General features: G+C 36.4%; 2 protein-coding genes across 10 annotated transcripts in view; one reads left to right on the forward strand and one right to left on the reverse strand.

Moving 5' to 3' along the window:
- LOC134676150 (uncharacterized) overlaps nt 1-17532 on the reverse strand; it is a 24691-nt gene extending 7159 nt beyond the window's left edge. The window contains exons 1-18 of the mRNA XM_063534432.1: nt 17446-17532; nt 15971-17030; nt 13067-13307; nt 12208-12325; nt 11466-11720; nt 10533-11116; nt 10283-10437; nt 10019-10204; nt 9458-9581; nt 7649-7802; nt 7346-7569; nt 6475-6682; nt 5725-5921; nt 2382-2546; nt 1991-2197; nt 1255-1459; nt 887-1076; nt 332-509 (exon numbers count right to left, since the gene is read on the reverse strand). Of these exons, the coding sequence (XP_063390502.1) occupies nt 332-509; nt 887-1076; nt 1255-1459; nt 1991-2197; nt 2382-2546; nt 5725-5921; nt 6475-6682; nt 7346-7569; nt 7649-7802; nt 9458-9581; nt 10019-10204; nt 10283-10437; nt 10533-11116; nt 11466-11720; nt 12208-12325; nt 13067-13307; nt 15971-17030; nt 17446-17530 (4536 nt within the window). The 5' untranslated portion in view covers nt 17531-17532. The remainder of the gene's footprint in view (nt 1-331; nt 510-886; nt 1077-1254; nt 1460-1990; nt 2198-2381; nt 2547-5724; nt 5922-6474; nt 6683-7345; nt 7570-7648; nt 7803-9457; nt 9582-10018; nt 10205-10282; nt 10438-10532; nt 11117-11465; nt 11721-12207; nt 12326-13066; nt 13308-15970; nt 17031-17445) is intronic.
- A 6229-nt stretch (nt 17533-23761) lies between these two features.
- The window catches only part of LOC134676460 (protein held out wings), a 74705-nt gene continuing 71520 nt past the window's right edge, over nt 23762-26946 (forward strand). For 4 of the 9 annotated variants that reach the window (XM_063534853.1, XM_063534863.1, XM_063534869.1 and 1 more), the window contains exon 1: nt 23762-24068. In XM_063534853.1, coding sequence (XP_063390923.1) covers nt 23942-24068 — 127 coding nt within the window. In that variant the 5' untranslated portion in view covers nt 23762-23941. The remainder of the gene's footprint in view (nt 24069-26946) is intronic. The other 5 variants (XM_063534859.1, XM_063534875.1, XM_063534890.1 and 2 more) reach the window with 2 other exon arrangements.

Below are 26946 nucleotides of genomic sequence, written 5' to 3' on the forward strand. Positions count from 1 at the left end.
ATTCGGTGTTGCTGTTATATGAATTATATATGATGCACTGATTTGATTATATCCCGGGACACAAAGGTAATCACGACGATACCGTGATGTATTAAGTATTTTCTGTGTTGGTTATATCTTAAAAAATTATTTTTTTAACAATAAAAAACAACGGATAAGAAATGTCATCGTATGACCATCATTTCATGGTCTTCGTCAGCAGTTCCGCTTTGTCCAATGTCGGTTTCCGAGAGCAAATGCACCAGTAACCATAAAAAATACAGCTATCGCTATTAGGTATAGGTAGATGTAAGTACCTATAAAATTTGGAGAGTTTTCCTCGATTACTTACGGACCAACCGCCAGTTCGTTTCCATTGATATTTCCAGTGCTCCATCACATTTTGTTTTAATACCGTGGGTACTTTTTCTCTCGTCAAGAAAAAATCTAATTGTTTTAAGTTTTCTTGAAATTTTGTTACCATCTGGTCTGCCATAGCTTTTAGAGACGCAATCCTTGCGTACACGTATCTAAAATAACCTTCATAAAAGTCTCAGGTCACATAAAAAATATTAGAATTTTTTTTATATGCATGCAGTTTATCGTACAACACTGAGACATATTATGGGTAACACACAACACAACATTCGACCGTAAGCAAACCTAACTCTTAGCGCCACTAGCACCATCCCACTAAATAACCCGGTGTTAAGGGGTTAAACCTGGTTTAAGTGGCGCTTAGAGGCTTAAAGTGACATCTTCCACTAAAAAATTGAGCAGTTGAAAGAGGTTTTGTTACTGGTATAGTCAATAACGATATTTGGAATGCAGCCATACATGCAAACATCTACCTATACAGAGGTATAAGTACACCTAATTGTTTTGATGATTCTACACAGTGACATACCCAAAGAATAAAACACCGTGTATTGATATGCATATGGACATGATCATGTTGGTAGTGTCTTGGGGCGTGATGTCGCCGAAACCGGCCCCACTGAAAGTTGAAGCAGTCCAGTAATAGCCCAGTAAAATCGCTGTTTTGGGCGATATGTGATCTGAGATTACAATATCCCTCGCGTTGTCTATCCAAGAGCCTGTAAATATTTTTGACATTATTTCCTTATTTTGTTACCGACTTGTTATTTTATTGAAAACAATGAATGTTAGAAATCAGTGCTCTTGAAATCTAAGATTAAGAAAAATGCATTTAATATTAGTTAGGTAGTATTTAGCAGTTAGAATAATTTTCAGAAACAATTAAACTAGACTAACCTTTTTTACATATCATGTTTCCTCCCGGGTAGAATACGGTATCTAAGAGTGGCCCTTGCAGCGTCAGATTTTTTAATAAAACTGTAAAGTCATGAGCATTCGAAGCTATGACAAAACGACAGGACATCATTATTAGTAATGAGGTGTATAAGTTTAAAAAGAACAACATTAATAGAATGAATTGTACTACACTCATGACGTAAGCCTGAAACAAAAATAACGGCTATATAGTCTGTGCGGAAAGACAAGAGTCGTGAACTGTATGGGATCCAATACATTCTACGCCTCTTCTCTTTCCGCACATACTAGGTATAATAATATAAGGTACTTATTTTTAAACAGTCAGATTATTGTAACGAGCCCAAAGACAATGTGATTTTGCGTTGTTTTACTCGAATCGTATCCTCCAGTCTCCGTCGAAACCCTAAACTAAAACTCTTACGAGCGTTTTCACATTGTCCGATCCGATATCGGATGTCGGATGACCCTTGAAGAAATACAGCTGGTATAGAGTGGCCCATGGATTCAAGTCGTTTTAATTTTGCATTAAAGCTTCTTGAACAATAGATATCTATTAAAATTATAAATACATATAAAACACATACTATACTTATGTAAACCTAAACTAGAATCCGGACTCCGGTCGACGAAGATTTTATTGGTTGGTTAGTTATTGTAATGATAATTCAAATAAAAAAAAACTCAACCAACTCAAGTATATCGAGGTAAATATTACCCGTTTCAAAGCTCCTATTGATTCAGTCCAGAAAACAGCGTACAGTCTATAAACTTGCAATACGTTGACCATTCTTAGTAAACAGTGATACATGTGAGGGCTTCTGTTATGTTCATCGGCGGTATGACCTTCATTGTGTTTAGGCATAAATCCTTCCCAAATTGCATACCACGGCCAGCACGTCAGAAAATCTATAATAAATGCCCTCTGAAATGATACGTGTAATTCAGTTTACAATTCTCAATAAATTCCTTAATTAAATATTTTGTGATTAATTCCTATGTTAAACAATACTACAAAATAGGTAAATGTGTGGAACTTTTTTTGTCAATTAAGGAATATACATATATGCTATATATGTATAGGTATATTAGTGAAACATAAATACAACCTTTAAATAGTTTTTAGCTGTCAAATACGGATGAATAATCAGTTGGTTTTTAGAGCCATAGTAAGCGACATGGAACATCAAGTACAGGTCGATGTAGCAAAAAACTTCCAACACTAATATCGGAATGTTAAACATTCTGAACATTGGAGCCATTGAAACCGTTATCTGAAAAAAAAACGTTTAAATAAATAACACAATATGAATTAAGATTAATAGTCTTTTTTTCTTCTTCTAAATACATTAAGTACTTGTTTCTTCAGTTAAACATCACCGTAGATAGGTACTAATTACTCCTACTAGAAGGACATTTTTACATCTCTACTCACGTCGATACTAACATTAAGATGGGTTTTGGGATTATACTGAGCAACTTTCACTATGGTAGTAGGGTCAGTAAGGTCATTTAGCATGCACTTTAGTCTCAGGCGATGCCGCTTGGCACGATTGTTCCTTAGGTCAAACAAAGTTGATCTGGCCCGGTAGACAGGAGATCGTACCATGCAGACCCCCCAAAAAGGGGGGGTGAAAGGGTCGGCTCCCCAGGTCCAATCTTCTATGCTATATTCCTTCCTAGTCTTAGCAACTAGGTCAAGTTATATATCATTTTCGTATAAATTAGGGACGAGGAATTCATTTATGAAAGACTTATTATGCCTTTCCATACAAAAAAAATGATTTTCGTATAAAACATGAAAATGTTATGTAATTTTTTGTGACAATTTTGGATGGTACAATCACAGTGTGACGATTTGCACTAAATAAAAAATTGGACGATGTAGCCCATGTATTCTTTATTCTGGAAAATATCACTTTTAAGTAGGCATTCATACATTTTTTTGTAGTAAAAAAATAATTTATAGCGCGTGGCGGTAACGATTTCCATACAAATGGAACTATGCCCAAAGTCAAAGATTAAAAATGTTTACTAAAACACTGAATTTGGCATTTTAAAAGTTTAAATATAATGCTTGGATCATTTTTCCATACGTTTTTGCCCTTTTTTGGTACAAATTTGTTGTTTTTATTTTTCTTCCATACAAACTTTCTGCCCCCGATTTCCCCCCTTAAGGGTAGATATTGGGGCATTTCATATGAAGCGGACAGGAAAAAAAAAGTGAGGTTCCCGAATTTGTTTATATTTGGTTTAGTTCTTCTTCTAGTAGGTATAAAACCGGACGCCAAATATTTTTTATATATGACGTTTATTTTTAAAATTATGAGCTTTTCAAATATTACCATAATTGACAACATTTCAAAAATTTCAATATCCCTAAATCGAAAACCATTTCGAGAGGGGCTCCTGTAGATTACAAAAAAATATATTTTATATATTTTTTACGATTTTTTGTATTCAAAATCTCTAAAAATAGTTAAAACGGAAATTGACGTCACCCAGCTGCTTCAGTTCTGCCACTACAAGCAAAGAAATTACTTCCGATTGGGTTGACATTGTCATTGTCATTGTCACTTCACTACCAGTGACACTTGACAACGTTCCGAAAAACCCAGTGGTACGGCCGGGGTTTGAACCCGCAACCTCCGGTTTGAAAGTCACGCGTCTTATCACCGAGCTATACCGGCACTTCATAGTACATAGTTACATACATTCTGATATTAGGTACATACATTCAGATGATCTTCGCAAATAAATAATGCCCTTGTAGGTACATGATCCCAGCCGGCTGCTGCACACCACTGAGCTTTATTGTCCGTCGGAACAGTAAAAAACTTCTTTTTCGCCGACAAACCAGTGTTGTTTTGGCATGTTTTGAAAAAACAATGTTTAATACGAGGCATTTCTAGAAACAAATATTATTGAAAACGGGATGAAAACCAATCGTTTGACTTGAGTTTTGAAGTTTGTGACACTTGTTAATTTGTGATTTTATTTTTAACGTTTGAAGTTATGTGACTCGCACTGTTGTCTATGCTCAAACGTAAATTAATTCAACGTTTTTTCCAGTGTATGAAACAGATCCGTGACGTCACGATTCTCACAAATGACGTTTGTTACATACGCCCTTTTGTTTCAAGTAACAATATAAATAGATTTTATGACCAAAATATAGGACTTACGCAAAATAAAAAAAATACGGGTACCTTAAATTAGTGCGTTTTTTCGATGTAGACAATAAAAAGTAGCACTTAAAAATATGAAATGTTGTCAATTGAAATTCCGATTTTTTTAAACTCAAATATCGAATAATTAAAATATATAACTTATTATTAAACCAAGCGTTTTGTATAGAATTTTTAATGATCTTTTCAGCAAAGAAATCAATTTTGAATAAGGGGTCATCCATTAATTACATCACACGTTTAGGGGGAGGGAGGGGGTCAAGAAAATGTGACATATTGTGACATGGGGGAGGGGGGAGACACAAACTTTGTGACGTCACTTTAACTTCATCAGTAACCGAAAATTTATTTAAATTATTTTATTCGCTGTACATTTAAATAACAAGTTTTTAAAACGATAATCGTTTTAATTCATTTAATTTTCTTTCCTAAGCAGTTTTGGGTTATAAGATTACTAATATTTATATCGTCAAAAATACTTTGATAAAATATTAATAATACTTAGGAACTTAATTCGATTTGGCGATTTCGTAGAAAAAATGTGACGTCACACTAGGGAGGAGGGGTTTGCCAAATGTGACCAAGTGTGACAAGGAGGGGGGAGGGGTCAAAAAACCTAGAAATTCGTATAGAAATATTACATAAAAATGTATGAATGCCTACTTTAAAGTGATATTTTCCAAAATAAAGAGTACATGGGCTACATCGTCCAATTTTTTATCTAGTGCAAATCGCCACACTGTGATTGTAACATCCAAAATTCTCACAAATAATTACATAACATTTTCATGTTTTGTACAAAAATCTTTTTTTTGTATGGAAAGGCATAATAATTATTTCAAAAATGAATTCCTCGTGCCTAATTTATACGAAAATGATATATAACTTGCCCTAGTTGCTAAGACTAGGAAGGAATATAGCATAGATTGGACCTGGGAGCCGACCTTTTCACCCCCCCATCCTTTTTGGGGGGTCTGCATGGTACGATCTCCTGGCTACCGGGCCAGATCAACTTTGTTTGACCTAAGGAACAATCGTGCCAAGCGGCATCGCCTGAGACTAAAGTGCATGCACTTCCATACATTTGTGTTCCTTACTGACCCTACTAATGGGACCAACCCGAAATCGCGAAAAAAAGTTTTGGCTGTTTCAATTTCATACATTTTGGCTGGTACATTTTCTATGGGAGGGTAATTCTAAAACCTCCCTGGCAACGGGAATGCAGTTATTTTTTAGCCACCCTGTGTATAAATAAGTAACTTACAGGTATCATTAAACATAACAGAAATGCTGCTGCCACACGTAGCAAGGCCCAAGTTTTGAGGAAAATGCCGTCCGGTTTTATAACTATAGGAATCAGTAAATATGGAGCAAGGTATTCCAGAGTGTTAAATTGCTTGTATGACTTAAAGTAACTCTGCTTCTTATTCGTATAATGGTTGTACACATTTATAAACGAGTCTGAAATATAAAAAAATAAATTAACTCGAGTGGATATATCTAAGAGGGTAAATACTTTCCGGTAGTTCTATTAACTCACAAAATCATACGAGGTTGGAAAAGTCCTGTTAAACGTTGGCTATGAGAATTGACATAATGTTATGTCAATATTGCCAGTGGCTTTACCATATCGAGTGATATGTTGCCTTGCCACGAGTTGGCATTTGAAATTTACTTTAGTGAATGCGTCAACTCGATCGCATTCCCTCTCTATCGCACTTACACATCAGTGCGAGAGAGATTGACTGCGTAAATGTCAAATGCCAACTCGTGGTAGCCGTGCAGGGAGCTTGTAAATGAATGAAGCATCTTTTATTTTTAAAATTTAAAACAGCTTATACCGTTCTACTATAGTTAGTAGGTACCTACAGTCACCTGCAATAATATGTTACTCTTCGAACGCCGCAAAAATATGTGACACGCTCTTATGGCTCTACAAATAAAACATTTCAGATATTTTTGCGGCCTTCGAAGAGTAACATATTATTGCAGGTGACTCTACAAAAATACACACCGTCAAAAAATTTCTGAAACATGCTGGTTATCTTGATTTTTTTATCTGTATTATGTATATGATGTTTTAAATAGTCATCAGTAGCTTGAGATGCAGCTAGTTCTTCTATATACTGCAGTTCATTCGGTGTCAGTAGGTCATCATGTTCTCTCATAGCAGGAAAAAGGCTAAGGGCTGAAGTATACGCTGAATGGCCAATGCTTATTAACTGAAATATGAAGCATTACATGCTTATTTCCAAAACAAAACCACAAACACACTTGTACATATAGTGTGCACACTTGTATAGCAGTATAGCTGCCAAGTATCTTCAAGACAAGTAGGTATCAAATCTTGATAACAAAATAGGAATAGTTATTTGTACAACAAGAGATCAAAGTTTGATATTTCTTCGAGTGCTTATTTTGAGTCCCGTGCAAGCGAAAGATTCTATAATAGATTCACGAGCGTAGCGAGTGAATCTAATTTAGAATCTTGAGCGTAGTAAGGGATTCAAAAGCGCACGAGATGTAAATAACTTTGATCTCGTGTAGTACACAAAATTTTTCACCCTAAGCAGTGAGAACATACCTAGAGGGACAGAGATAATAGAACCCAAGTATATCGAACTTGTATTAGACCCCGCATGTTAAAAATGACAGTTGACTATAAAGGTTACTTGAATGACATTTTGTCTCACTCAGTGAGCAAAATCGCATTTTGCTCACTGTTTTTAAGCAGCAAACTACCCTTGTTCGAGCTGCTGAGGTGAAAAAGTTTTTTTAAATGTTTACTTAATATTCGGTTCGGTGACTGATATTTTGTAACATGTCTTGATTTTAACAGGTTAGGTTGTATAATCATATTAATATTTCACCACGTACATGCATACCTTACAATGTGTCAAAGTTACCACCGAGCTCACAGCAGGCACCCCGTAGAGCAAAACTAAGAGGCCCAGATGATTACCAGGTCCGATAACCCGTTCTTTCTTTGTTTCCCTGAGCTCTTTGGAAGTTAATAAGCAGTACCCACTTTCTATAACGTAAAGCTCCCTTGAAACAGTACCACCGTAGTAAACTATCTCTCCAGGAGGAAGAATGATATCTCTTGCCGCTGAAAAATGAACATAAATAAAGTAGGTGGTAGATTACAAACGATTCTAGTGATGTGGTTGTCTCGCACTAGAACTTACATTCAGTCAGAGTATGAATAAATTCTTTATTCTTGACTTGGAAGAATTTGATGGACGTGAGCGTTTTGAATCGCGCTTGATGCAATACTTTCTTGCGTAACTCCGAGGGGACTACAGTCTTTTCTAACCAATTGTCGCTCGTTAGTTCCACCCCCTAAGTTAAAATGAAGACTGATTAAGAACCAATAGTCATACGGCGGGTCTTTATTGTTTCCCATATAGTTTTAAGTCATACATTATGACTGTCCGAATTTTCGTTAGTCATAATTGGTTTTTCTCAGAAACGTATAACTTTTCAGGGTTGCCATAAATAAACCTAACCCAACCTAAGCTAACGGAAAATCCTGAAAAGTTAACGGTTTCAGTTTTATAACTAATGATAGTATGGCAAACAATACATTATGACTTAAAACTTTATGGGAAACAAAGGTACCACTCATACGGTACATTTGGAACTCTTAACTTTATCTTAGTTGTGACCTAAATGCTGAGTGAATGTATGAATTTATTTTGCACCTAAATCTAAGATAACTACAGGGTTATTTTTGGACTGTTAGCCATATTGTGCGAGGTGATTAGGTAGGTCATACTGAACAACTTTTTCTATGATACCAACCCCGAAATCCCAAAAAAATCTTGGTCTTCCCTTAGAAAACGTCAACATCGACTCGACCAAAATGTATGAAACGGCAAAAAAAAAATTGTGATTTCGGAGTTGGTCCCATAGTAATACAGTAAAATTATACATTTTGCGTTTGCGTCAAATCCGGTAGTTCTGATTTTTTGTAGGCTTGTTTATGATGTTTGCCCAATGAATATTCCAAGTTTGTGACCTCGAGCGCCGAACGCAACTTTGTCAAAAATCGAATAAACCGCATTTTTTTTACTTTTGGGCGATTATTACCCTAAAGTACTAGTTTTGATAGTAACTTCCTTAGGGCGTTTTTATAGTAGACTAAATTTGCTACAATAAGACACTAGAATTGTCTCTGTACATCTAATATTTTCCGAGATAAAGCCTTTCAAAATTTTATAATTATACATCAGTTCTTAGCTATAATATAAGGGTTAGGTAGGTAATTTATATGGAATTCATCACCGCCACGTTCTACAAAATATTTATATTCCATAAAAAAATGTATAGATGGTCAAGCAAATCTTGTCAGTAGAAAAAGGCGCGAAATTCAAATTTTCTATGAGACGCTATCCCTTCGCGCCTACATTTTTAAAATTTGCCGCCTTTTTCTACTGACAAGATCTGCTTGACCAAGTATATGAGTGCGTATTTAAAAAAAAAATTTATTGAAAATAAATATTTTGTACAACGTGGCGGTGATGAATTCCATATAAATTACCTACCTAACCCTTATATAATAGCTAAGAACTGATGTAAAATTATAAAATTTTAAAAGGCTTTATCTCGGAAAATATTAGATGCACAGAGACAATTCTAGTGTCTTATTGTAGCAAATTTAGTCTACTTTAAAAACGCCCTAGGAAGTTACTACCGAAAACTAGTACTTTAGGGTTGTAATCGCCCAAATCTAAAAAAAAATTGCGGTTTATTCGATTTTTGACAAAGTTGCGTTCGGCGCTCGAAGTCACAAACTTGGATTATTCATTGGGCCAACATCATAAACAAGCCTGCAAAAAATCAGAACTACCGGATTTGACGCAAAATAGCCAGGTTACAAAACTCGACAAAGTTACTGGATTATAGAAAAAGTTGTTAAGTATGACCTATCTAATCACCTCGCACAATATGGCTAACGGTCCAAAAATGACCCTGTATAAGGAAGAAAAGGTTACCAAATTGTAGTGCCATTGCAGTTCATAGAATGCCATTATTCTTTCTTTGATAGATCGATGCATTTTATTTTCTTCCATAAATTTGTCGATCGTTAGTATTACTTCTAAAAATGCAGTTTTAGTCCTGTTGAAAAGGGTAACATGGTTTAAGAAAAGTGCAGAAATCCATCTAGATTAGGTACATTATCCTAATACGTTACATTTATGTGCATAAGACTACTTAAATGAATTCGTAATCCTAATAAGTACCTATATATATGGATAGTAGAGTCTACCTTGCTGGGACAAGATTTTTGTAATAAAATTAAGTGCGTCTATCTCCACTGACTGTATCTCTACCGTTCAAATAGATGATACTAATCTATTTCCATCAGTTCCATCACTAACACTTTTACTAACGATTTCAAATGATAGAGACACAGTGGAATAGGTGCTTATGCTCCCCAATTTCGGAATATATTATTTCGTACCTATTGTCCCAGCAACGTCAACTCCTGCTATCTTCGATTTTATCGATGATTTAGTCGGCTGTGATTATGTTCTTAATACGCGTTTTTTTACCTGGACGAATGTGTAACGACGGCTGAAAATTCTGCCACACAGTATCCGATTAACAATACACCATAAAGACTGAAAAATGCCACGAAGCTCATGTCGTACATGTCACCGGGAGCCAAGTCTCCGTAGCCAACCGCAAGTATCATGGTGGTCGCAAAATAAACAGATGTTACTAACGGAAACTCTTTCCTAAAATATGTGAAAAACAGTGTTAATTAAGCCACTTCAAACAGCTCAAATGTCAAATAATTTTATCATAAGTCACACCTGCTTATAGTAACTTCTGGTACCAAATCCTCCCAATTTAATACGGTGCTGTACCATGAACCTTCGGAACACCTTGGCACAAAACACGACTCCATAAATAAAATAACACCACACCAGTAACATAGCAAACAAATATACACACAATATTTCATAACCTGCAATTAGCCAAAATCAATATTTCAATAATTGTTATTAAAAACTTTTCTATCAACCCAAAAACGGTCAGGCAATAATAATTGTCATTACTTACTTTAACAACAATAGTATTTAGTAACAACTTTTTCTCCAAGTTTTCAAAAAAACTAGATATTCTCCAAACAAGGCATAACTTTATTCCTTTACTCATATAATACAAATGGTTTCTGTGGTCGCTTCGGTGCATTGTATATGTGTGTATCCAAAGAATATATTCCAATGGTATGTTTGCTAGCAAATCTAGGTAAAAGCCCAGCGTATTTAATCGGTATGAGACTATACCGCGAATCTTCCTTATATATTTCTTTTTAGTCTTAACAGCAGTAGCGCATGTTATGACGATGTTAAATAGCAGAGATATGCTTATCACAATTTCAAAGTAATATAGGATCCCTCCAGGAAAAGTTCTCATAAAACCGATGTAATATGGATATACAATACAGATGTATGATACCAAGGAAAGTATATAGAGTTCCCAAAATCTAACGAGATGACAATCAGCTTCCAGTATCCACGGAAATTTACCGCTCATACAGGTAAACATCGTGGTCTTCTTTTTTACGTGCTCTGATAAAATGTAAAGATCCAGACAATTCAGATCTAAGTTATCGTCAACGTTGTCTGGTTTTACCATTTTACCTGGAAAAATACATACGTAGTCATGATGACTGGGTTCTTAACCGATCTAATATATTTTACAGATTCCTACATCATAAAGGATTCTGAGAATAAACCCGTGTTTGAGCGTTAAATTGAATTTACAAAGAAAGGAGATAAGAGTTTTTTTTGTGGAAATTTCCTTCTCGTATTCTCGTATATATTTTAATAGTTTGCAAGATATTGGGCAGAAACAAAATACTTACCTACCTTTTTAATTTTTAATTGATACAACTTTTGGTAAAGTCTGTACGGAAAGAGAAGAGTCGTGGAATTTAAGGGGCCCAGTACATTCCACGACTTTTCTCTTTCCGCACAGACTAGGTATTACCTTGGATAGATCGCAATTTGTCCTTCAAACATTTGATGCTGCTTTTCTTGATATTTTTAGAAATGTAAACATTGAGTGACAATTGTTTTTCATGGCTTCGTGTTTGCTTCCTGCGCTGGCAACGCTTAATTCTCTCTTCAATTTGTAATCGAATTTTATCTTCCAAATCCGGGTAAGTAATCATTAATTTTATGAAGTCTTTTTTGTGAAGAACTTGACATTCCACATAAGTAGCGGCTTTGACTGTACATTTAGCTGCAAATAAATGGTAAGTAGTTATTTATAAATATTATAATAAAATTGGTGAACTGTATAAAGTATCGGTTTACTTTGTTAAAAAATGCATTTTAGTTTTATACTCTTATAATTATTAAAGCTGAGGCTGAGTCTGATCTGATATTTTAGAAATAAGTCTTAATTAGGTACTTTAGAATGTATGATTAGATTAGTGCCTAGGTATGCTACCATACCTATATAATAAACTAGCAACCCGCCCCAGCTTCGCACGGGTAGATAAACCTTAACAAAATAATTTGTTACTTAGGTGTGTAAGTAGGTAAAGACCTAATCCTTTCTCTAGAATCACTCCATTGGAAGGTGAACACCGCATGAAAACCCGATCTGTAGTTTTTGAGTTTATTGCGAACATACAGACAGACGCGGTGGGGGACTTTGTTTTATAAGGTGTGTGTATACTTAAATTATTCATTAATTGTACTTATATTTATTTTTGTGTAGGTACCTGGTATGTTATAAACCAACGATACTTCGCCCAAGCATGTGCCTTTCGTAAAGGATATCATTGGGCTTTCATCATCTTCGTCGGACAAAAGTTCTAAAACTCCATTGGTGATGCAAATCTAGAATAATTTTAATTATTATAAGATACATTTGATAAGTTAATTGGGACGTAATATCATCAATAATCAATAGGTAGGTAACTAGGTATTAATAGGTATGTATTACTTTTATTTGTGATCTCTAATACCTGATTAAATTAAGTAATTCCCTTATTCCTTATTTTATCCATTCTTGTCACGCTACACATCCATCTCGACATTCTCATCTCCGCCACTTGCAATCTCTGTTCATCCGTCACCTTTAGGGCCCAACACTGATCCATATATATACACGACGACGGGTCTTATGACGGTTTTATAATTTTTACCCTTCAGTCGGAAGGCATCCGGGCATCACAAATGGTTCCCGTGACCTGTCGCCATTTCAGCCATCGTGTGCTAATCCAGTTTTTACACGTCACGGACGTCACGGTTAATATCACCCTCGCACTGTACAAGCGAACCGAGGTGCTTGAAATCGGAGCAGACTGGCAATGTAACGCCATAGAGTTCTATAGCAGCAAAACTGGAGAGACCTCCGAAATCATAAGCAGAACATGTTTTCTGTTTTAGATCTACTGATCTATAGGCCAACATTTTCCAATTATTGCCGCCATTTATCAAGTCTGCTCTGTACCTTGAGCCCTCCTTCACCCACAAGCCAAATGTCATCGGTGAAAAGCATACACCATAGTCAGTGGCTGACCTGTCCAGAGTTCTAGACCAAGTTACTTTTATGTTGAAACGAAGTGAAATACTTACCATAAGGGTCTTTGTTTGGTTTTGGTTGTATACTATGTCCCCGGGCAGATAAAATTGGTGAGACATAGCCAAAGATAATCTTCTAAGAAATGGCTCTGGTAACTTTCTAAATATTAATGAACTGTACAGTGGCACTGCGTTCAAATCATAGCAGATTTCCATCCGCAAAGGGTAGGGTAATAAGTCCATGAGTTTTGGTTTAAAAACACCAGATTTTTGGTACCACAAGTCTTCGTAATATCTAAAATAAATAATTTGATATGATATGACTGAGCTCGATTAATTACCTATTTAAATTTAAATTGGACTGGCGCATATTGTCTCTACCTGTACGGCTTGACGCTGACCTGGGCTATAACCGCGCTATGACTGCGCTATAAAAATATATATAAATATATATTTTTCTCTGTCACTCTAATTACGCCTTCGTTGGAGTAAAAGAGAAAGATCTCCGCAATTTGCGAATTTCAGTTTTCGCGGTAGCCGCTCTGGTACTGGCACTAACATCTTCGCTAGCGTGTGCGTAACCTACTATCTATGCATCTCTCTCGAATATTAAATATGTATAAAAATACCTAAGTTACGCAGACGTTAGCAAATAAATATGTCAGCTTCAATGTCGTGGTAGCCGTACAAGTGGGGATAGTTAGGCACGTGGCTATAATTATGCTTGACGGGCAAAAAGTTTTCAAAATAAAGCAACTTCACAAAATCACTTGGACGAAACGTCACTTTCCGTAACCTTCTTTTTAACCGACTTCCATTTCATAGAAGGAGGAGGTTCTGTATTCGGTTGTGGCTATTTTTTTTTTCTATGTACGTTCACCGATTACTCCGACATCCGTAGTCCGATTTGAGTAATTCTTTTTTTGTTTGAAAGGAGCTACCTCCGAGTTGGTCCCATTTTAATTTGGTTCTGTTCTGATGATGGTATCCATGAGGAATTGAGGGAACTCCTCAATTTTTAAAGGCACATGCATGGTGATTTGGGTGTTTTCTTAAGCAACTCGAGCATTTTCTCCCGAAAACCACCACTTTGATGAAGTAGACCTGATGATGATGATTGTTTTGATGATAATGATGATGATTTATTAAATGTAGTATGTTCAGCGATTACTCCGGCACCTGTGATCCGATTTGAGTAATTCTTTGTTTGGAAGGAGTTGCGTCCAAGGTGTTTCCGTATTATTTTTGGTTCTGGTCTGATGATGGAATCCATGAGGAATTGAGGGAACTCCTCAGTTTTTAAAGGCACGTGTAAAGTGATTTCAGTGTTTTCTAGAGTAACTCGAGCATTTGCTTCCGAACACCGCCAATTTGATGTAGTGCAAGTGTAGCCTTACCACGAGTTTGACATTGACATATTCGCTAAGTTAACGACGCTAACGTCTTCGTAACTTACTTTTTATGCATCTCGCTCGCACTAATATGCCAGTACGAGCGAGATGCAAAGAAAGTAAGTTACACACACACTAGCGAATAAATCAATGTCAAACTCTTGGTAAGCTGGTAAGGCTACTGATCGGGGGTTAGGGTTAGGAGTTAAGGGGTCGGGTAATGGTGGTTGAAGGGGTGCTGGTTCAGGGCCGAGGGGTGCATGGATCAGGGGTTGATACGCTATGAGGTTGAGTGATCGGGGGGGTTGAGGGATTGGGTCAGTGGCGGGGCGGAGGATGGATTTAGTGTAGTGACAGGAATTATAATTTCCCAGACGGACTCGAGAAAATTCCAGATTACATATTTATTAAAGTAGATATACGAATTTAGTGTTAATCATGATGTTGTTTTTCATTTACGCGTCGCGCTATTAACAATGCGTTAAAACTAAAAATGGAAAAATAAAAACTTTTTACAAAAAAAAGAAAACCGACTTCAAAAAGGATGAAATAAAATATTATCCTTTTTAAGTCTATGCGTTACCAACTGATATGTTTGAAGTCGGTGCCAAGCCAAGTAGTAAAGAATACTCGTCAAAAATAATCAGCTTTATGACTATAAATCCCATTAGAACTGTACCATTGGAACTATTATAAATGTGTAAGTAATTCTGTCTGCCTCTTTGTCGCCTTTTCATGGCTAAACAACTGAACCGCTTTAGATGAAATTTGGCAAGAACGTAAATTCCTTGAATTGTTTTATATTTTGAAATGTAGTCCTCTGAATAAGGGACGGGAAATAACTTCAGTCCCAATCCCACGCTTGCGTGCCGACAAACATGGTACGGACTATGCCAAGAAGGTTTGATCGTGTGTTCTGAGGTGTGTTCTTAGGTACAGTCGACGTCAAAGATATGTATTATACACTTTTGCACCTTACTCCTTTGTAATAAGACGAAAAGTGTAAACATATTTTTAACGTCGACTGTACCTACAGAAAGTACGTTCATTGTAAGGCAATCCAACGTACATCCTTATCGAATCGCACCAAAATCATGGTATGCTTCAAAAGTTGGCTTGGCACCGACTTCAAACATATCAGTTGGTAACGCATAGACTTAAAAAGGATAATATTTTATTTCATCCTTTTTGAAGTCGGTTTTCTTTTTTTTGTAAAAAGTTTTTTACTGTAAGTATATTTTGTTGGTCAAATGGAAAAGTAAGTTTGTACTCTACAGTCAGCATCATAAGTAACAAGTCAAGACTATGCGTCAAAATTATCTACTTTTCTAATATATAGCTAAAAAAGATATAGCTGTATGCAGAACAATCATACAGACACAGATACTTAAGAAAGCAGACTGAAGAGATTATAATCACGTATTAGAAAAAAATTGCAGGATAGCAGATCTGCTACTCCATCCATCAGAAGAAAAGGGTCCTTATGCTTCATGTGCAATAAAGACAATTCTATCAGAAATTCTGTTGGAATTTCATATAATATATCTAGTTATCTAGTTAACCTTACCTTATTATTCGTCTTGTGGTATCTTCATTCATACGTATCAATTTCAAGTGATTTTGTATCTTCTTTAGTTGTCGAACATATTTAGAACGTCTCGTAGTAATTGTCAGAAATTGCGAAGTAAGAGAACCCACAAAAACGATTGTAGTAAGTAAAAAGCCTATCACAATTGCCACAATTGCAATAATTCTCTCGGCCGTCGTAATGGGATACAGGTCGCCGAATGAATTGGTTGTCAACATCATGATAGACCAATACGCACAGACACAATACCAATCAGTCACTGTCGCAGTTGGCAAATGTATGGCTCCAGCAGACCACGAAGAACGGAGGTTCTTTAGTTCGAACCCTCTATAAGCAAACTGGAACCATATGCATGTTAAAGTATGAACGCCCAGCAAAAAAAGGATTAGGTATTGAAATAAAAATGTTGTCCATTGATTGCGACCAGCTTGTGAAGACTTATTATAAAAGTACATAATAACCCTGTAGACACGTATTCCAGCTACCAAAGGCGCAAGAAAACATAAATCAAATTCATAAACGCGTAAGTCAAAAAAATATAATATTCCGTAAGGCATAGCAAGTATGACATCTAAAATCACTAGACAGGTTTCAGGCTCAACTAGGTTCAGCGTTCGTCTCCACCTCTTTATAACTTTTAAACAAAATATTATGACGACATCAAATGTAAATATTAAGTTTAAACAAATTATAAGAGTTATAATGCCTTTGGTTCTATCTTTGGCCAAACAGAAGGTGTAGAGCCACGATTCTAAAATGTAAGCGGTGAACACTACGGAAAGTATCACAAAATTCCAGATGTTATTGGTGTATATCAACATGAAATATCTTAAGTTGCAGTTGGTAATAAACTCTGTTCGATTCTCTTGCAGTATTGCATAGATCTTCGGCTTTTCTGCCATATCTTCCTCCATGGTTTCATTTTGAGCATAGGTATCTCCATCAGGTTCTTTGAAGAGCTCATTTCGGTCTTTTCGTTTTCTGTATTTGTATATATCCAGAATATTGCTATTTGAGTCACTTTCATTATCACTCTCGTCTAAAATATATTTTTAAATACTTATTTACATTAGTTTTTACTATCTACCTAGTTAAGATACCCTTTTGGATGAAACACAGTATCAAAGATAAGTAAATTAATGTTTTTATTTTTTGAATTTTTGTCAAATATAGGTAACTTAAAGTTCGATGTGTTTAAGTCTTGGTACCTACCTAATTTTTATCGAAAACTAGCACCTGCCCATGCTATAGGCAACCAGTGCATCCAAAATTGTGTACCTAATTTTGTATTTCTTTGCCACAGACACTGGAGATGCATATGTTTTTGATTTTTGTTTGGCTAACATATGCGTAAAACATTAACGAAACGGGGGTGGCATTAAAGGAATTAACTTTATAAAAAGTGATTTTAAAACTTACATTTCAGTAGGTACTTAAATAAAACTTTAACTTACCTACTTCATGCATGCTTAGATTAAATAGGTCCTTGCAATAGTAAATGTAAATTTGTCGATGACACGTGTGATAACCGATACTCATATACCAATAATGTATGAATGTCTAACTTTGTTAAATCTAGTGGGTCTGTAGTGCTTTTAATCTAGTAGGTCTATTTGTTAATTTAATTTTCTACGATTTTTGTGTCATCTGCGCATGATATCTAAAAATCAGAACTGTCGCGTAGGTACTTGGTTCAAAGCGATGCTGGTGCGCAGGGTGACGCAATGTTTTCCTCGCAGCATAAACCGTAGGCCGAAAGGCGGACATGTAGATCCAAGACGCAAGATGTGCGCACGGCACACCAACCTACATACATGAAACTAAAAATCCGCGGACTTGATGTATCATATTAAATTACATATGCCTGTACTATCGAGAAAACTGTCATTACTTTCAATGATTGAGCAAGCTCAATTAGAAAAAAAACCTTGTCATAATTTACTGGTGGAGCAATTTAGTTATTGTGTCTGCGCTTTAAAAACTTTCAGATCTTAAAAAGTGTATTTTCTTTAGTGCCTGGAAAAATACTGTGATACATATAATCTCGATGCTGACTGTACATTAAGTAACTATATGCAAAACCGTAGTAACCATTTTCTAGTTTAATTTTCTTCGTAGATCCGAGTCCCAAAGCGCGCCTAGATAATTAGACTCCAAGCAAGCTGCCATAGGCGGCGCGGCCGCATAATCGCGAGGCTTTTATGGAGACCCAGCGCGCGTATCGGTGAAAAATGTTGTCATAAAACGATTTTAAATACCTTTAGCATTTCGCAGTACATTCAATTCATTTAAGTATCTCTCCTTGTTAGTTACTGTACCGCAGAAGGCTGTTTGTGAAGACAGGACATTTACATTCTACCAGAAAACGCAACGAAACTAACTTTTAACGTGTTTCTTTTGTATTTCCTAAAGGACATGGTCTATGAACTATGTCATAAAAGTTGAAAAATGGGCATTTGGCAAATATTCGACCCTTATGAACATACGTCGGACTATAGGGGGCAGTTTGAGGGCAAGGTAAGGTTTACAAAAAAATCTTAACTTACGAGTATTATAATGTACCTAGTATTTGTAACATAGCCGTGTTCATAGAACTTGACATGCCCAGTTAACTCATTTGTTTTGTTCCTTTCTCACAGCTGCAATTGTCTTGGGTGACGGATAAAGCCAAACGAACTTTTTCGCCATTTTGACTTATGTGTAGTCCAAGTACGTTTATAAATAACGCAGTTAGTTGCTATGATACCTATTTGGAATTTCACATTATAAATACAAGGTACCAAATACTAAGTACAAATACTCGAAAGTGAATTGATTGATTTGCGAACCTTACCTATCATTCTGACATGCCACGAAAATGCCCGCTGGAGTCCGACGTATGCTTATGAAAATATTGTAAAAAGGTAGTTAGTTACATTCCGTATGTCAATTATCATTTTTAAGATATTTACTAACGATTATTGACCAAAATGTAGAGCGTGGAACTGTTTAATCCGCTTAATTTGATAGAACTACCAGTTCATCGGATAGGGGTCAATTATCCATTTATCCTTTTAACTAAATTGATAAAACGTACCAGCTGGGTGATATTAATTGATCGAAGGCACTGCTCTATTTAAAGGAAGTTCGGCCACTGCGTTGTTAAGATAATTCTTTATTGAGAATAAACGAAGTCTAACCGATATCTTAAAACTGTAAGATAAACGTTCCTTATTTTTTATAAGCATACCTACATCGGGGTTCCTGGTGCGGGAATGATTTCATGTATTTATAACGTGCATTTATTATAAAATAATTTCCGAACTATGAATTAAAAATAATTAAGAAGCTCTAAATGTGCTTAGAAATCTAAATACCAAAAGCTAAAAATGACTAATGGTATGTTTGGTTTTACTTCAGCGTAACCTATTTGGCAGAAATCATTTTCAATGAATGTTTAATTTGCAGAATACTTCAGTTTGCATAGTATACAACTCACCACATACAATATTTGCAAGTCCGAATCTTAAGTAGACTAATAATTGTTAACGTGGTCGATTTTTGTAAACCTAAAACAAACAAATCCGATTCGGAGCACCCCACTATCCACGTGGTCTTGTCTGTCCTACACCTAGACTGTATGTCAAAAGCCGGAGGCGCGGAGGGGAAGCAGCCCTCGCCCGCCGTAGCAAAGCGCAGAGCACAATGGGAGCCGCAGCGGCTGAGGCTGGTCGCTGAAGGCGACCAGCAAGCCGAAGCTGCGAAGGCTCCCATTAGTGCCTGCGCTTTGATACGCAAGGGCGAAAGGGCTGCTTTGCCTGCAGCGCCGGAGCAGATGCGGAGTTCGAAGAAATGACGGCGCGTCGGAGCCATCCAGAGATTCAATATCAAGTCGGACTGCGCATCTGCTCCGGCGCTGCGGGCAAAGCAGCCCTTTCGCCCTTGCGTATCAAAGCGCAGGCACTAATGGGAGCCTTCGCAGCTTCGGCTTGCTGGTCGCCTTCAGCGACCAGCCGTGCTCTGCGCTTTGCTACGGCGGGCGAGGGCTGCTTCCCCTCCGCGCCTCCGGCTTTTGACATACAGTCTAGGTGTAGGACAGACAAGACCACGTGGATAGTGGGGTGCTCCGAATCGGATTTGTTTGTTTTAGGTTTACAAAAATCGACCACGTTAACAATTATTAGTCTACTTAAGATTCGGACTTGCAAATATTGTATGTGGTGAGTTGTATACTATGCAAACTGAAGTATTCTGCAAATTAAACATTCATTGAAAATGATTTCTGCCAAATAGGTTACGCTGAAGTAAAACCAAACATACCATTAGTCATTTTTAGCTTTTGGTATTTAGATTTTAATGATTTTGGACGTAGGTAAATTTACATTAGTAGTTTTAATTTTAGACATTATAATATGCACCCTTTTAAACTTTAGATATTTTAAATTTAAGTCAAAACACCATAAGGTATTTAGATTTTAGGTATTTTGAAAGTAGGTTATTTAACGTTAGTGTTTTTAATTTTAGACATTGTGATACGTACCCGTGCTTAGAAATGTTAAAATAGTGTCGGTTTTTATAGTTTTTTACCTATTATTTGGCTATTGTAAAACATTCGTGCACTAAAAACCCCGATGTTTATACCCTTAATTTTATTAATACTACAATTTTACTGCATTATTGACTTTGACGCCTTCCTTAACAATTGGCCGGAGGAAGCGCTAAATCGGGAGTCATGGAGAACCAGGGGAGAGGCCTTTGCTCAGCAGTGGGACACACAAATAGGCTAAGAAAGAAAGAAGATTTGATTCACAATTAATAGCAAAACAGTTAAGGAACAAATTTCTTGCATATTATCATAATTGTTTGAATATGCACAGGAAGTTATAATAAACCAGGTGTTAAACTGCGCAATCAAAACCATAATGTTTTGCGTAACCTTATAGGACCAAGGTATAATATTAAAAACAATTCGACGCTCGCCCACTACTTCCTTTTAAGCGAATGAGAAAAAATGTAGGCTCTATTCACTCTCTAATCGTGACAACTCTGGGCCCGATTCGGATTTTGAAATAGACATCTATGTATTAGATATCTTTTAGACATCGCTAAGATACGATAACGATATGTTTAAGATCTGACAAATTTGACATTTGCTCGATTCTGGAGATACTCTTGAACGATTTCCACAGGATATGACTGAGAGATCCAATTCACATCTAATAGATATCTTACTCTATCTAACGTAAAAGTGACATTGGTTGCCCGAATTGCGCTGCAAAAGAGAACTAGTTGATATCTAAACTATAACGTATCTAGAATAGATCTAGTACGTGTCGGTTCTTGTGAATATCTTGAAGTTCGAATACGGCAGTCTGGCAACCTCCAAATACGTGTGAAGCGTTGGCGTAACGTAGGTTGTTGATGTTGCACCTTTGCTGGCTCGGAAGCGAAAACAGCCGGCTTGAATTGCCGATTAGCGGATGGTAGGGATTGCCTGACGTGGTGGTCTATGCGGGGAAAAGCTTAGCGAACTGATAAGAACCGATTCAGACTGGGGCAGTATATTTTCCCCTAATGTATTTTCCTATGTAGGTACTTAATTTCAAAACTATTCTATAGCTAGGTTTATTACTGGGTAATCTCAAGTGCTTGGTAAAATATTGCGCGGTGATTTTCCAGTACAGGTTTTTAATTTGAGCTTCTTACCAATCTTTAAATGAAAATAATATAGGTACCTATTTATATAGTTGGCTATACTTTTTTCTGCTTTATTTAAGTTACACGCCTGTTGTTGGGGCACCCAGCTTACATAATATGTTATATGTGTACCTACTAGGGTAGTGTCCCGTATTTTTCGATTTTAAAAATTAATAACGCATACCCTCTAATTATAATGATACTACCCCAAAACACAATGAATTTTTTTTTACTTACGACAATCCTTTAACATGAACCTGATGCCGACTTGCAATATTGAAATTCCCATAAAAATTTGGTTAAACAGTAGGTTGATAATTTTTTATTTGATTTTTTTGCATCGAAATTTTGTCATTTTAATACATTGTCGCCAAAGTAGTGTCACGGGTAGCAGTTACAGCATGACCTAAACTTTATTTTCTGAGTGTTTTGGTATAAAATAAACCAATTAAGAGCGTATGTATGGTTATTAATTTCTGAAAATCGTTAAATAAGGGACACCCTACTGTCTACCAAATTTCTACTCGGTCCGGTAGTTTCTCGGTCGGAGTAAAATGGCTGCAGACAGGCACACGAGTGATCCTATAAAAGTTAGTTATCCTTCTGAGGTCGGGAACCCTAAAACTACATTAACAATAATTGCTCACCTTGCAATTACCTACTGTGTTATACACTCGACAGCAAAGTTTGTTTGCCTCTCTTGCTTTGGAAGCCTCGCCATGCTCGAGGTTTAATCTCGGTCGGTTTAAGCTCGGATTTCAATACTAGAGTTTTGAGGCTCGGCAGTCTCGGTACCGACTTCAGACATACTACCTAATATCAGTTGCTAACTAAAGGGATAACATTTATTTTATCCCTTTTAAAGTCTGTTTTTAGGGTTCCGTGCCTCAACATGTTATATTTCTTTGACGGTTTTATGTCAATATTATCGTGTAAAAATGTAAATACCAATTTTAACTTAAGTATAAAATATAAATAAATAAAATAAATAAATATTATAGGACATTCTTACACAGATTGACTAAGTCCCACAGTAAGCTCAAGAAGGCTTGTGTTGTGGGTACTCAGACAACGATATATATAATATACAAATACTTAAATACATAGAAAACACCCATGACTCAGGAACAAATATCTGTATCATCATACAAATAAATGCCCTTACTGGGATTCGAACCCAGGACCATCGGCTTCGCAGGCAGGGTCACTACCCACTAGGCCAGACCGGTCGTCAAATATGTGTTGAGTTAACATTTTCATGTGCTATGTGAATTAAAATGTTCTAGATGTATGTACCTATAGTGTAAAGTTTTACATGCCTATCTAGTGGAGAAATACGTTTAACTACCAAATCAATGTCCACTATCTACAATGTACCATAATTCTAGCAAATAAATACTATGACTATGACTCAAAAGGAAAAAAACGGAACCTTTATAGGATCACTCGTGCGTCTGTCTGTCTGTCCGACCATTCCCCACTTTATCTCTGAAACTACTGGGCCTAAAATTTTGAAAATAATTCACAAAATAGTACTTTACCTATAGATGACAGGAAACCTATTAGAAAAGTGCAGTCAAGCGTGAGTCGGACTTATGTACGGAACCCTTGGAACGCGTGTCCGACTCGCACTTGACCGGTTTTTTTATCTCTTACCTAGTAACTACTTAGGTAATGCAATTGTATTTATCCAGGGACAACCTTAATCGGAAGATCGGAACTAACTAAGTGGGTTATTTAAAAAAATGGTTAGGTACTATAGGTAGGTTTAAACCAATCGTTTCTCTCATTTGTCTACTCACTATCTTAACCTAATTGCTAACTCGTAAACCTCAATGAAACTTATGTATCTTTAATTTCTTATGAATTGAATTATAATTTATAAATGAGTAGTTAAAAGTAGGTTGACTAGATGGCGACTCTTGGCCGGTCTTCAGCGTTAAAGTAGAACAGTATATAGCATGAAATGCGAGAATGAGCGAGACCACTATATATCACTGCTACGCCTACGCTGTGAACGGCGCCGCACGCGCATAAAAAAATCGTTCGACGAGAGCGCATGCGCGGCGCTATACTCGCCCACAACTTCACTTCGGTCAACTCCGTCATTTAGTGGTGTTCGAAACGTCGATGTGTGTGGAAGTGAAGTTTAACTTTTCTAACATACTTATCTCAATAAAATAACAATAACCTAGTAACAAAAGTACAATCTCTTGTTTCAACGTGTTTGAATAGACATTTTACGTGACATTAGTTGTTCAAATAGAAACAAAAATGTGTGATAATAACAATCCTTCGACCCAAAGTATAGCGGACTACTTAGCTCAGTTGCTCAAAGACAGGAAGCAACTGGCCGCGTTCCCGAATGTTTTCATGCACATGGAACGACTTCTGGATGAAGGTAGGTGGAGATGATAATCTACTGTCTAAAAGAGGTGATCTAGCGAAAGTGCCGACATTATCGTCGAATTTTGTCACCGAGGTCAACATAAATTGGATGCGTCGACAACTAGCCGACAAATGTAACATACAACGCACACGATATTAAGTTTATTTTTGTCTTCGCCCGCCGAGTTATGGTCCAGTGATGTTTGTAATGCGATCCTTTAATACGAAAAGCAATATAAATCTGTGCATTTTATCCGTCGCGTCGGCGATTTGCGGTCAGTTAGATTGTCGCGGAGAAGAGACAGATGAAATGAATGTATCTCGGTAGTAAACGGGTTTAGCGAAACATTCTTCATTTGACAGGACAGCTGTTGTAAATAAATCTCTGTTAATTATCTCAGTGGATACACAGATGTGTGAGGTTATACGTTATATAATATTGGGGGCAAGCAGTGCGAAGGATATTGGTCGCCCTGTAACCTGTTGTAGGGCCGCGCATTCCGCGGGGCTGGCGGAATGTCGCCGCGCGTAGGTACCGTACGGTCGGTCTCCACGAGATGTGTACGGCCGGCGCCGGCGCACGCCGTAGCCTTGTTTTATTGCAACCAGCCTGCGGTAGTAGCCCTTATCTCGGCTACTTACGCCGCCTTACAGGCGTGTCACTGTTTAGATTTCAATTAAACAAGTTGCCATTTGTGTACCTACATATAAATTCCTTAGGTTATTGTTTTGATTAATATAGGTAAGATAGCTAATTTAAGAGAATAAGAAGATAAATATTCATTTGTAATTCCAAATAAATTTGTAAAATACTCATAATCTGCTTTTTATCAGGAAATTTTTCACAAGGGACGGGACGTAAGGGTGCATGTAAGTAAACTATATCTATCTCAACTGTGTCTAACCACTCGCCACAGCTGTAACAACACTAACGACCATTGGAAAACTCATTCAAATGTTTATCAATCTGGTTTTCCAGGCGGCGTAGCACGGTCGCGTTTTTATCCCTTATCACCATGCCTGTCACGTTCTAACAAGTATGTTAGTGCGAAAGGGACGCGCATAGTGATAGTCGATAAAAATGGAACCTTGCTGCGCCCGCAGTTTATTAATTACTCCTATCTCAACAATTACAATACTTTTATCCTGTTGCGTAGTTTTATGGGAAACGTGCACCAAATACATAGGTACACATATATGTGACGTTCCACGGGAAAAGGTACCTTATGAGGGTTTCTAGTTTCGGAGATATGAAATGTTTTGTAAAGAGGTGAAAAAATGCTCAATTTTTTTTTATTGTGTGATCTGAAACCTTAATGCGTAACGTTTGTTTACCTGTTTTTATTTTTGTTATAAGTTAGTTATAAGCCTAGTAATGTCGTCTCAGAGTTTAGTAGAAAAGGTACCTTATGGAAAAAAGATAGAAAATTCCCAAAAAAACTAGTCAATACGGGAAAAGAAGTTTGGTAGAGAACTGTATTAGCATTCTGCAAAACTAATTTGATAATTTCAGTTCTGGTTAGGGCGCCTAGCAAATATTATAACCGTACATCGACCGACATCACAAATCCAAGTAGCCTGCTAGTGCTATTATACCAAAGTTACTCTCGTCAAGTCTTTCTTAACTAGAATAATCTTCATTTGGTTTGGTCGCATGCAGTAAATCAGCCATTGGTTTGCTGAAAAATGCCAATACCCGACGCATTACCTTATGGAATATATGAGGTCATTGAACCTCAATGCCGCTTATCTTCAATGGCAACGCAAAGAAATAGACGATTTATACCATCTTTACCCCAAAATATTATTAGTTTATCCTAACTGTTCCATCATCATCATGCCTCATCATGTAACTTAACCATAAGGTACCTTTTCATTACATACAAATTATTGGTCTTTTTTAAGATTATTATGACGAAGAACTAATTAAATTTGTGGCAGTTTAATGTAAATTAATATTTTCTATTCATAAAAGATAAACTGTAATGTGATTGATGTTTTGTAGTGATGTATTATTAGATTTATTTCCATAAGGTACCTTTTCGTAAATGTATGGAGCAAATACTGTTATTGTTATGTAAGTTTAAAGTGGCATAAGGGGTTAAATATAGTATTTAGTTGGGGTTTTAGGATTTATTTCATTTGAATGACAGAATTTCTTTCATATGTGCTCAGAAAAATTGATTGTGTGTCACATTAAAAGTAAAAATATTCAATTTTGTGATTTTATATGAAAAAGTCAGAAAATACATTTTCACCTCTAAATCGGTATTGTTTTTTGCTTAAACGGTCTGTCAGTGTCGTTTTCTAATAGATAAAATTTAAATCTTGAGAGCTCATTGCAATCAATCGTGAAAATGAAAGAAAACTTTATTTTTAAGAGATTGGTTAGTATACACATAAATCAGTCGATATCAAAAGTTTCTATTTGCATTACAGAACAAGTCGCAATATATTTTTAATCTCAGATATATAAGGTATTATTATTTGTAGTCAACTATGTAACTTACTTCAGGAACATAGTTTTTTAGGAGGCTAAACTTAAAACTTCTCTATCGTAAAGTTGCTCATTTCACAACATTATTTTCAAAAAATCATATCTCTGTAACTACGCAACCTAGGAGGTTGATCTTTTGTGTTATCGATAGCTTATTTATTGTAGATTACTGGGGTATGCATAACTCCATACCCGCCATAAGGTACCTTTGACCGTGGGACGTCACATATATTTTTCCTCGGCGCTTTTTACCCAAAAACACATGACGGCACTTAGATTAAATGAGCGTGTTCATATAAAATTTCATAGAAAGCTAGCCCCGAAAAATGCATAACTTAATTTTTTTCACTGTAAAAATAAACAAATGATACCTAATTACCTACTCTACTCAAGT

Source organism: Cydia fagiglandana, chromosome 2, assembly GCF_963556715.1.
Source record: "Cydia fagiglandana chromosome 2, ilCydFagi1.1, whole genome shotgun sequence".
Lineage (NCBI taxonomy): Eukaryota > Metazoa > Arthropoda > Insecta > Lepidoptera > Tortricidae > Cydia > Cydia fagiglandana.